General features: G+C 42.0%; 1 protein-coding gene across 7 annotated transcripts in view; it reads right to left on the bottom strand.

The window, feature by feature from the left end:
- foxp1b (forkhead box P1b) overlaps positions 1 to 12,924 on the bottom strand; it is a 581,092-nt gene that overhangs the window by 38,319 nt on the left and 529,849 nt on the right. For all 7 annotated transcript variants that reach the window (XM_086001439.1, XM_086001441.1, XM_086001437.1 and 4 more), the window contains 4 exons: positions 12,180 to 12,381; positions 11,907 to 11,983; positions 9,617 to 9,718; positions 2,794 to 2,915 (listed from right to left, as the gene is read on the bottom strand). In XM_086001439.1, coding sequence (XP_085857565.1) covers positions 2,794 to 2,915; positions 9,617 to 9,718; positions 11,907 to 11,983; positions 12,180 to 12,381 — 503 coding nt within the window. The remainder of the gene's footprint in view (positions 1 to 2,793; positions 2,916 to 9,616; positions 9,719 to 11,906; positions 11,984 to 12,179; positions 12,382 to 12,924) is intronic.

Genomic DNA, 12,924 nt, shown 5'->3' with positions numbered 1-12,924 from the left:
GGTAAAGAATGGTGGAGCTTGGAACCATTGTAGTGGAGGTGCTGAGAGTTTCCAGGACTGAAGTCATTGTGGAGTTTAGAAGTAGAGGGGGTTCTGAAGTCTCAAAATACAAAAGAGAGGGTCCTGGGATTTGGCAGAACTGGGAGTTGCTGCAATACGGCAGAAACATGGGACTGGGGAACGATGCTGTGGTCTGGCAACACTGATGTTCATACACATGCCCCCATTTATCTGCACCCTAAACTAGGTAATATTTTCACACCCATACCACTGCCCAATATCAGCTGCAATACACAATTAAGAAGTTAATTTAGGACCTTCCTTGTCTGCTCGGTACCACATCATGCAGGCATTTACGAGTGAGCCATAAGGACAGCACAATTTTTTTTTAAATATGTGAAGAAAGAGCAAAGTGATAGGATAATAAGGCGGCTCCATTCAAGTTTGAAACAATTAGATTACACACCAGCCTCATTTATATCTGTCTGGACACAAAACTCTTTTGTATTTGTAGTTGAAATATGCATTGAGGCAGAGTATTTTTTCACTGTTTGGAATGGACTGATTGTATATCATAAAGACTTTAAAATATTAAAGAAAAGGTTCCGGTTATCATCTTATTCCAACATCTTGTCAAATAAGAATGTATCCCCTGGCCTACACCTATTTATACTATGCCCTCATTTTTCCCCTTTTAAGTCATCTGCTACTACAACCACATGCTGAATTTTTCAGCCAGCAGGGCAGGAGGGGGTGGGCTGTGGTATCCTACACAATCAACCAAAGGAGTTGCAGTTAAGAGAGGCATGACTGCCAATGGCAGTTTTTCCTTCCCCCAAAGTGGAATCCTCCACTACCCTAAACTACTCCATGCAGTAGTCGGACTGAAATGTTGTGAAGCTCATCCAATAAGTGTCACTACGTTCTACTGCAATTTGAATTTCGTACATCTGGTTAGGAGTTGAATACTCTAATATGAGATTATTCCAGGATTCTATCTTTCCAGAACGTCTCCCTCCCACCCATCCATCTGCACTGAAAATAAGCATAAATGTAATTGATATTTTGCTGCATGGGGACACAAGATAAATCAAACAATCTTTTCCATTACTATGCTGTAACTTTGATTGCTAATTCTACTGTGTATAACCTCTCTGTATTGCAATGAAACCAGTGAATTTGTAAAGAATTCACTTGGAATTATTGGAACAGTAGTTTTAATGTGAGAAGTTGTGGTGTCATCTAGCAGACCAGTTGAATTATGATATTTGGATCAGCACAGCTCAATGCTACAAGCATGTTTGGCAATAGGGAAGTCTCTGCTTGATGAATGAAGTTGCTGAATCCTTTAGGTTTAGTTTAGAGTGATGTGTGATTGTGTTGGCCTAATAATCTTGATGAATTGTTAAGTTGCCATCATGATTATGGTAGATTAAGTATTTGAATTTTTTACTTTGTACAACATTGTGGGGAACATGGATATAGGAGATGTTGCTTTGTTCTGAGCTCGAATTCTATCAGAGTTGAACCCTTGCACTGGGTGAAAATGACACTTACTGTACAATACTGTACAATTGTTAATTTTCACATTTGAAGTGGGATAATACATATGTTGGAACCTTTGTGCAGCATTTTTCATGATGGATGTTTGGTACAAGTTAAAATATTTGTGAAGTACATTGCTCTCGTGATTTTACATTTTTAATAGATTTTTGTCTTGCTTCATCCATATAGACCAGTTTTTCTAGTAATCATTCGCAAAACAAAGACCAAATTATGTCTATGTCAATATTCAGTTATAAGGATTGTAGGATTCTTAAGAGCTCCTCATGAAATTCTTCTTGAGTGATGCATTAGATTCTTGTGATCACATTGTAAATTATAAAGGGCAGCAGTTATAATAATGGGCTGCAGGGTTGAGTTTGGAACAAAAATTCATGATGTGACCTGAACCTTCTTTTTAACCAATTATTGGAAAGATTTTCTAAAATAGAGCTCGATTTGTTATAGGAACACTGCATTTTGAATAAATTGCAATTTGGTCAATAAAAGGATCCGCAGCTTTAATTCAACAAAATATGTTACAGTAAAGAATGAGTTATTCTTATTTAACATATTAATACTCAGGGCAATCTGACAGATGGTAACCATGCAATGCAAAGCAGAAGCAAAATAGTAGCAAGCAAAAGCTCTTACTGTGCAAATTGTTCATCAAAGCTTTCATCAGGGTAGTATTTTCGAGGACGGCCTCGTTGAATGTGGCGACCACGTTTAAATTCTTCATCATCAACAGTCCAAAAGGACCCAAACTCATCCTCTACTCTGATAAAGCACTTATGCAGTGACAAATTGGTGCGTATGGCACCCTGGAATTATAGCAGCAGTCAAGCAGATGCGATGGAAAGACAAACAAGGGCAATGGGATTTGGGAAGAGAACAAAAAATCACACACAAGGGTTGGGTAAGGGAAAGGAGAAAAAAAATGAAATAAGCAAATGGTTTGTGGGGTTAATATGTGTAGCCTGCAAGCAGAAGCATATGATGCAGAACACTAGGCAAGCAGATGGAAAGGACACGGGGTGGGCACCATGGCATACACAGACTGGAAAACAAGGGGAAAGGACCCTGTGACAAAGCACTTGCTTTCCATGCCCCACATTTTCCTAGATAGCAAGAATATAACCAAGCGACACCCTCCCCTCCATCACCTGCAAGCAGCCATAAGCTGTAGGTTAAACTACATGGGAGCTAGCTATGCTAGGAGGTTCAAGCAATCAAACATGGTGGACATACCCACTGATCTTTTGTGGCCTTCGTTTTTGGAACTCTATTTCGTCCACTGTCCATACTGCCCCTTTAACATTTTCTACTCGAACAAAACACTTGTGAAGACTAAGATTATGGCGCACTGCATTCTATAGTAAGTACAAAGAAGAAAACATTCAATATCGTATCTAAAAGAAAGGAAGTATAAATTATAAGTGTTGCCAAGGCCAGACTGAAGAATCACAGAATTCAATCTTGCTGTCAGTGTTTGCAAAAATGGCAGGCTCTTGTCAAACTACTGTATTCCATCAATAATTAAGTCTTTGGTCTGTTTCTGATAAATAGTTTGTGGAAAAAGAATGCATCTGTGCCATTTCTCTACGACTAAAAAGTAAAGTTTAGTTGGTTGGTTGATGCTGTAACACACAAGCAGTTTTTCCTATAGGTATTTGTATTCAATTTAGAAAGAAATGCTAATGCACAAGATAGCAACATTTTCCATTTTATATTCAATGACTGGCATTAGGAATCAGCATGTAAGGGGAATCTGAATACAAAGTTCAGATTCATACTTTGATTATTTACAGTATTACCGGTCACAATGTGCATCATTGTACTTATTTGGGATAACCAAAAGTGATGTATGAACTGAACAAATTTGCAAGGGGGAAGAAACCATGAATAGATCTGAATGAGCAAATTCAGACTGATTTAGGAGCTACTCTGGAGCTCACTCCTGCGTGGCAGGTTGCACATACAGTATTATGAGTACCTTTTATTGTTCCAACAATGCAGCTTAAACCCAATTTTAAACAAGCCCCTCTCTCTTTTTATTATACTACCATTCACCAAATGCTCTATCCTTGCAACTGTTTAACAGTTGATTACCAATTTAGAGCTGAATTAAAGACCGCTGTGTGTTTTGGCTGCAGATAACTAATCTGGCCAAACTAATTCCACTTGGGATTCAGTAGCCTTCGGTCAAAGGACACCTTTATCCTACATGCTCAGGCTGGATTTGAATGATGCTCACAAAGATGAAAAGCAATGCTCATCTACCATGTCACCCAGGGTTGACTATGAAGCCTCTACATTAACAGTGTAAACATCTGGCTAAAGCATGCATACATATATATATTTTTAATTCAGAGTTGTTGATGGATAAAGCAAAACTATTGCCATATGTTCATACATCTAATGCTAAGTTCAGCTAGTGTGTGTATTATATAGTTAAGGATTGAAAAACGATATATATTTGGTGAAATGGCAATATTCTGTAATCTTTTCTTTCTGGTAATCTGTTTAGTAAATAGCAGTCATTTACCAAAGACTTAAATCCAAATTAAAATGACTAGAAAAGGGGTTCTTTTTCAAGTTATTGCTTCAGAATAACCATGGCATCACCCATTTTGAGTAGTCCTATGAAAACCTTACCCACAGTGAACACAGTAACACCTTACAGAGCCACAACCCTTTTGTTAGGCCACATTCCACTCTTAATGAAATAGTATGAATAAAGTAAACAGACATTGCTTCTGACTTGTCAGAACCAGTTGAGGCTTCTGCCCTACAGCAGTATGTTTAAAGAGAAGTCAAGGAAAGGATCACAAGTTATTACTGAAGGCATATATATATTTGCTTTTCACAAGCCATTTATATGCAGGCTGGCTATTCATAAATAGATGGAAGACACTTTCATACATAGCTAACCAATTCTGTGTTTCTACAATGCTGCATGCTGCCATGCAGGACTGAGTCACAGTAGGGGAGGCGAATGTTCATCACTAAAATGTGCCCCATGGAAGGACTGTCAGCAGTTGGTGGAGCATTCTGTTAAAGAGTTGAATGAATCTACTGAGCTGATACTTGTCAAAGTCACAGCTGTAGATCTGACATGTTGAAGATGGACTAAATCTGCCATGTCGTTTAAATAACGTGTACGCATCTTCGAGAGTCTTTAGATGAGAGAAGTCTCATTTTTACACTTATGCATAGGTTGCAAAAATACAAAACAAAAACGGGGGCACATTTTGGGGTAAGCAATAGTTAGCATTTAAGAAACAAGTAACAAATTGAAAATACTGCATGCGTTAAGGCACAAAAAAGAAAATATTGAAGAACAGCTCCAAGCCAATTTTAATTAATATTAAGGTCAGGGATGACCAGCTACTGTATTAAAACACTGGATGAGACTGAAAGATCTGAATCTTAACTGACATTCATACTCATCCTTTTCCTAGAGGGTAAGTTATGACCACTGTGTAGCGAGTATCTGTACTGCTCAAGTGAACCTGGTAGGTTGATTACAAAGAATGACAGTAATGACATTCATAGAGATACCTGAAGAATGGACCTCCCTATCCTAAGAACAGTGTAGATGCAAGGGCTGGATGTTGGTAAGGAAGATAAATCTTCCACATAAAAGAAAGAGAAGCTGAAATTCTGCTCCCAGAGGTGTCCTGGGAGATTCTTTTACATAATTTTCCCTTCTGAAAATGCATCTAAATTGCAGGTACAGTATGCAGCATTTTGTTTAACTTTTTATTTTCTAACTTCATGCATGAAAATTAATCTAATTGAACTCACCTGCTCTATCATGTGCAGTAATGACTTCCTGGGCACAATTTTGAAGGAACAAAAAAAGCAGTGACATTCTAGACTTCAAAGACCTTAAGTAAGTTAGGTGAAACTTCTGAAACTAGTTGCATTGCCAAGTAGGACACAAATAGTTTCCAGTCCTTGTGAAACAAAATAGGGACTTACCCTTCCCTCTTAATAAAGATTTTCCATTTGTCCTCATTATCTATTTTGATTCTTCCACTAACTTGAAGCAATAGATCTAATTGAAACATAGATACTGATAAAATTCAGCAAAATATGCTACAAGTACATGTAATAACTTTACTTTGCTTTTTTATTATAAAATAGTCAATTTCTGTTGTGTCCCCATTATTTTCCCATCAGAATTGTTCAATACAGGTAGACTACCCTTTATCCGAACTTCCGAAAACCGAAACCCTCTAAAAACCGAAGGTTTTTTCATTCAGCGTAAGTCGTGCGCATGACATGACCAGAGTGGCGCACGACTTACGCTGAGCAGGGCAGAGGGTCACTGAGTTCCCTCCTGGGTAGGAGATTGCAGGCCGAGCCGGGCAGTGTGAAGGAGGTATATCGGGAGAGTGAACCCAACAATACAGCGGCCCGTCCGATAGCTGCAGCGGCCTGTCCGATATTCTTTTATCCCCCCCCCCGACCCCCCCCACCCTTTCGGATAAGGGATAGTGTATCCTTTTTCCGCACTTCCGAAAACCGAAATCCTCTGAAAACTGAAAGTGTTTTCGTTCAACGTAAGTCGTGCGCACGACCCCGACCCCCGCCGACCCCCACCCCCGACCCCCGCCGACCCCCACCCTTTCGGATAAGGGATAGTGTACCAGCCTTTATCCGCACTTCCAAAAACAGAAAACCTCTGAAAACCGAAAGTGTTTTCGTTCAGTGTAAGTCGTGCGCACGACCCCGACCCCCGCCGACCCCCACCCCCCGCCGACCCCCCCGCCGACCCTCACCCCCGACAAATATCCCAGTCTTATAAAATACCTTCCGAAATCCGAAATTTTCCGAAAACCGAAACACGGCTGGTCCTGAGGTTTTCGGATAAAGGATAGTCTACCTGTAGCTAGGAATTTTTTTAATTTTTTTTTTATTCGTTTATGGGATGTGGGCATCGCTGGCAAGGCCAGCATTTATTGACCATCCCTAATTGCCCTCGAGAAGGTGGTGATGAGCCAACTTCTTGAACCGCTGCAGTCCGTGTGGTGAATGTACTCCCATAGTGCTGTTAGGTAGGGAGTTCCAGGATTTTGACCTAGCGATGATAAAGGATCGGCGATATACTTCTAAGTCAGGATGGTGCGTGACTTGGAGGGGAACCTGGAGATGGTGGCATTCCCATGCGCCTGCTGCCCTTGTCCTTCTAGGTGGAAGAGGTCACAGGTTTGGGAGGTGCTGCTGAAGAAGCCATGGCGAGTTGCTGCAGTGCATCATGTAGAGGGTACACACTGCAGCCACGGTACGCCGGTGGTGGAGGGAGTGAATGTTTAACATGGTGGATGGGGTGCCAATCAAGCGGGCAGCTTTGTCCTGGATGGTGTCGAGCTTTTTAAGTGTTGCTGGAGCTGCACTCATCTAGGCAAGTGGAGAGTATTCCATCACACTCCTTACTTGTGCCTTGTAGATGGTGGAAAGGCTTTGGGGAGTCAGGCGGTCAGACACTCGCCGCAGAATACCCAGCCTCTGACCTGCTCTTGTTGCCAAAGTATTTATGTGGCTGGTCCGGTTAAGTTTCTGGTCAATGGTGACCCCCCAGGATGTTGATGGTGTGGGATTCGGCAATGGTAATGCTGTTGAATATCAAGGGGAGGTGGTTAGACTCTCGCTTGTTGGAGATAGTCATTGCCTGGCATGAGTGGTGTGAATGTTACTTGCCACTTAATCAGCCCAAGCCTGAACATTGTCCTGGTCTTACTGCATGCGGGCATGGACTGCTTCTTATCTGAGGAGTTGTGAATGGAACTGAACACATCAGTGAACATCCCCACTTCAACCTTATGATGGAGGGAAGGTCATTCATGAAGCAGCTGAAGATGGTTGGGTCTACAACACTGCCCTAAGGAACTCCTGCAGTGATGTCCTGGAGGTGAGATGATTGGCCTCCAACAACCACAACTATCATCTTTTGTACTAGGCATGACTCCAGCCAGTGGAGAGTTTCCCCCTTGATTTCCATTGACTTCAATTTTACTAGGGCTCCTTGATGCCAATTCGGTCAAATGCTGCCCTGATGTCAAGGGCAGTCACTCTCACCTCACTTCTGGAATCCAGCTCTTTTGTCCATATTTGGACCAAGGCTGTAATGAGGTCTGGAGCTGAGTGGTCCTGGCGGAACCCAAACTGAGCATCGGTGAGCAGGTTATTGGTGAGTAAGTGCCGCTTGAGAGCACTGTCGACGACACCTTCCATCACCTTTGTTGATGATGGGAGAGTAAACTGACGGGGCGGTAATTGGCCGGATTGGATTTGTCCTGTTTTTTGTGGACAAAACATACCTGGGCAGTTTTCCACATTGTCGGGTAGATGCCAGTGTTGTAGCTGTACTGGAACAGCTTGGCTAGAGGCATGGCTAGTTCTGGAGCACAAATCTTCAGCACGATAGCCGAGATGTTTTCGGGGCCCATAGCCTTTGCTGTATCCAGTGTGCTGAGCCGTTTCTTGATAGCACCTAGTGTAAATTGAATTGGCTGAAAACTGACTTCTGTGATGGTGGGGACCTCAGGAGGAAGCCAAGATGGATCATCCACTCAGCACTTCTGACTGAAGATGGTTGCAAATGCTTCAGCCTTGTCTTTTGCACTTGTGTGCGGGGCCCCGCCATCATTTAGTATACGGTGTCATACACAGATTTATTTTCTCAAGAGATCTGGGAGCATGCCCATCCTCCCCCCCCCAAAAAAAAATATTACTTTGTTGCATTTCCAGCAATTTTGGAATATATATATATATATAGTCTGTATCAATTGTACACTACTTCATGGTGTGCAAAAATACACCATAGCACACACAAAACCAAAAGTCTTGATGAATGAGTAAGGAACAGCTGAGCCATAAAGACCAGGAAGGCCAATCAGCCAGCCACCACCAACAGCAGAAGCCAGCCAGCCTCTAAAAGCCACCCATCCACAAACAGCAGTCAACCACGCTAATCATCCACTAGCAGCAGTTACCCAGTCATTCACCACCAGCAGAAATGGAGGCAGGCTCTGATACCCTAGGCTCTGAGTGTAGGCACAGTGGAATCATCAGCAATGCCACAGGAAGACGTGGCAATGCTGTTTATTGTATCAGTTTATCTTTAGATCTTTCAGTGAACAATATGGGCATGACTGGGGCCATGGATTCCAGTGTCACCGCAGTGTGTGGTCCTAGGTGTGGCCATGTGATGACTGATAGCTCTACGGGTAATAACTTTTATGTTTGGCCTCATTTGAGAAGCATTGTGCTTTAGAATTTGAAAATAAAATTGAGGAATGACACTGGTTTAATGCATTAGAATACCAAACAGTTACTAAGTTCCTTAATGTAGTCTTCTTGATGGATTTTTTTAACTGACTTTGCTCAGTTTTGTGTTTGCAACTACTTGCGAAAATATTTCACCTAAAGTGCCCTTTTTGTTGACCTCAGGCACTTGCAGCTTAGAAAATGAATATTGCGCTCACAGGAAGAGATAAATGAAAGCTTTATCCACATAAACAAACTGTATGTCCTGCACTGACATGATATCTTCTTCCCTTATTCTACAGGTTCCAGATGAGCAGGCACAGCTCCAACACTTGTGGCAAGTACAGACTGTGGGATGAACTATGATATGTGGAGAGGACGTGAAGCACAAGGACAGAGACTGCAGCTTCTGTTTGCATTGCAAGGCAAACAGCCATTCTTTCATCTAATTAGTGGATCATACCTGAACATTTGCAGCACATTTACTACAGATGACAAGATGATTATCTAGTATTGTTGTGTACTAGCAGTGTTGCATGTTTATTATAGATAAAATACAATAAAGACACAGGTGAAAACATCTATCGTAATTTCTTTCATCATCATGTTATATAGACCAAAGGAATTGAATTATGAGTCTCAGTATAGCTGCTTAGATAGCTGAAAATGTGTGGCAAATACCCCAAAGTCAGATGCAATGTCTTGTTTACTTTGGACTACAGAATAGCTGGGACTGTCAGATTTTAAAGCGAGGAACTGATGAAGAACATTTTCATTTTTAATTATAATTAATTACCTTCCAAGTAGCTGCATTGCGTCTGAAGTAGGCAAACATTCGTGTAAACCAGTTATATATTTCATTTAGTGTTAGCTGCTTTTCTGGAGATTCAAGAATTGCCTGAGACAAAATACAGTTTGTGTTATGATAATCACAGATATTTCATTTTAAATATATATTTTATTAATTGAAATATATGAACTTAAGATAAAGAAATTCATATTCTTAAGTGACCTTATTTCAACACAAAGTGTGTTTTAATGTAGCTAAAGAAAAATGTGAATTATAACATTCAAAGATAAAGGGCCTTGACTAGATTATTTTCATATTTATCAAATTAATGTCTTGATAGCTATGTATTTCTGTTAAAGCAAAAAGTAGTGACAGCAAGATGCACAATACTTAGAGGTGCTTTAACATTTTGAGCACTGAGTCAGTGTAATATTTTACAAATTAGCTTTCGTGAATTTTAAGGGCTGGATTTTACGAACCTTGGTGGGTCCGTGGCGGGCGATGTCAATGGCGGGTCCTGGCCCCGTTGCTAGCTCCAGCCCGCTGTGTAGAATGAATGTCCCAAGATTGAATTTGTTAAGCCCTCCCAGCGCATTTCCCGGCCAATCAGAGGAAGCGGGTCTGATGACGTCATTTGATGACACATCATCAGCCGGTTTCCTTAAAGGGACCATAGCTAACATTAATTTGACATTTGTGCTGTCAGTGTTCTACAGCACTAAGGTGCTGCAAACACTGACAATGACTGCACAGAGGTGCAGGGCTGCACCCAGGCTCTCCCATGACTCCCTCCATATGCTTATGAAGGGAGTCACAGCACACAGGGAGGTCCTCTTCCCTTCACATGGGCGCAGAGATGACCTCCCCAGGAGACCAACACAGCCTGGTTGCACATTGCGCAGGAGGGCACAAGCAGGGATGTGGTCAGGAGGACCTGGGTGCAGTGGCACAAACATTTCAATGATCTCACTAGATCACAAAATGTTAGTACAAAGCCACGCTCAACCTCATCCTGCTGTGCCACTCATCATATCCCCATCACTCTGCCTTCCCTACCCTACTCCTGCATATGCTTACTCACACCAACTTACCTTGCACCTCCACCCATCCCTCTCTATCTATATCATGACATCCCCATATCACAAGCCACCCCTCACTCACCCTCATCCTAATGCAATCATACCAACTAACAACACACAAAGGTAGCCACTTGGGTGTTTTATCCAATGTTCATGTAAAGTTTCTGTGAATATGGTGTCAAACATTGAAACCTTTATTTTCAGCATTTTGCGTTCGTGGACAGATTTGTGTCCACCTTTGGAAGTGGCTTAGTGAGTTGCAGTGAATGGCGAGATGTAACGGTACCCCCCGCAATGCTGATGAGTGTGAAAGGAATGGCTTAGGTATTGTAGGGATGCTTTATGGTGTTGTTGTGGGGTGGTGCCAACCTGGCACATCATGTGGCAGCCAGGGCATACAGCATCAAGTGAAGTAAATCTGGCCATGGTGAGGCCATCCCTGGTCTTCCGGGCAGCAATGTGGCCCTCTGTCCTGTGCAGCATCAGTTGATTGCGGAGAAGGTTGGTGTTGTTGTCGGTGTTGCTGGTGTGCCTGGTGCTGCTGTTGTTGGGGCTGATCGTGGTGGGATTCTGAGGACCAAGGTGAGAGAGTTTCAACGGCACCCATACAGATGGAATAGACAGGTGAAGTAGAGATGACAGAAGCGATCTGTCAATGGTGGGAAAGGTAATGAGGTCAGACTGGATGGAGACTTGTGTAAAGACTTGCAGCATTCTGAATCTGTAGTGGAAATGCAGTTTAGAGAAGCTAGTGGTTAAGTGAACACTTCTCAATCAGCTGGGAGCTTTGATTTGACATTTGAAGCTGTCAATTCATCAGCTGATTCAATGGCTACTGACCTCCCGCCTCAGCTTCACAGACGAGGTCTAGACACAGCGGGAAACCGGTGGGTGACCTGTCAAATTCAAAAAGCTGGGAAAAAAACATTGTTAAGTGGCTGTAAACAAGCCACTAACGATTTTAATTGCCTCCCCTGCATGTCGGGTCTGCTCAGCGCTGACAGACCTGATATTTGGTAAAGGCGCATGGCGACGGGTTCACAGTGGGGTCCCGACCTGCTGGGGAAAAAAGACACTTTCCCATCCGACCGGCCACTGATTGCGCCCACTGAACCCCCCGGAAAATCCAGCCCTAAGTGTTTGCCAACATTTGTGTTCTTATTTATGAAGTATCTGAATGTCAAAATTGTTTCCGAAAACTAAAGCGCTGTACTCACCTGCCTTATTAATGAAGCGTATGTGAAAGGAGGTCTAACATCTGCATTCTTATAGAACTCTTGATTCTGAGCAATGTCTGTAAATAACCATAGAAGTTTATTAAAGTCCAATGTATGGAAAAAACACAAATGGTTTTAAAGTTGCATTTTAAAAAATATATATATTACAGTTGACTCTCACATTATTATAATTTTAAAAGTAGTCTTTCATCAGTTAATAATTACAAAGGGAATGCTAAATACACCGACAGCTACAGGAACAAAAGGTCCTACCTGATGAAATTGGCACATTGTACTTGTCTGGGTACCGCCTTCTGATGGGTCCCATGCTATGCATGCTGGTTGGGGTAATAACAGAGGGTCCCTGTGTGACAGGGGTAATGGGGGTTGTTGGTGTTGTAGGGGTGTGAGGTAAGCTCTGTGGAGATGCCTCAGATGCAGTCTTTGACAACGTGACATTCGATACCAGGTTCAGCTACAAAGATAGATTGAGGGCAAGGTTTGGGTAATGGTGGAAAAAACAGGAGAAAGGGGAAAGCTTTAACAGACTTGACAAATAACAGTGTGATTCACACCTACCACTGTGCTGCCACTAATAAGCTACAGAGGAAGCAGACAATCGCAGCTAATTAAAAGATGAAATTGTATTGAAAGGACTCTAATTAGGAGATGCTTATGGAAGTGATCTAATGATTAAACGCTGCATCAAACTGACCCCATCATCAGCCTAGATGTCTGAAGAATTTTTTTATCGAAACAGTAATTTTTTTTGAGGGGGAGGCAGTGATATTAGCAATAATAGCTATGAGGTAAACTAATTAAAGTGGAGCTCTGAAGCCAGAGTGGCTGTAAGCAGCTGTTCTGTTCTAGCTTGCAGCTGCAGCCGTTCCAACCAAGCTCCAAATCTCAACAGAGGCACTCCAGTCAACTGGAAAATTTCAGACTGACCTCTGCTCTTGCTATTAATTTGGAGGAAAACTAATGACACATATACATATTCCCACAAAATTGTTCTAAT

This window comes from Somniosus microcephalus, chromosome 11 (genome assembly GCF_052327205.1).
Source record: "Somniosus microcephalus isolate GS21.2 chromosome 11, FLI_Smic_1.0, whole genome shotgun sequence".
NCBI classification, from domain to species: domain Eukaryota; kingdom Metazoa; phylum Chordata; class Chondrichthyes; order Squaliformes; family Somniosidae; genus Somniosus; species Somniosus microcephalus.
The sequence above is the reverse complement of the archived record's forward strand: the minus strand, read 5'-3'. Positions and strand labels throughout refer to the sequence as shown.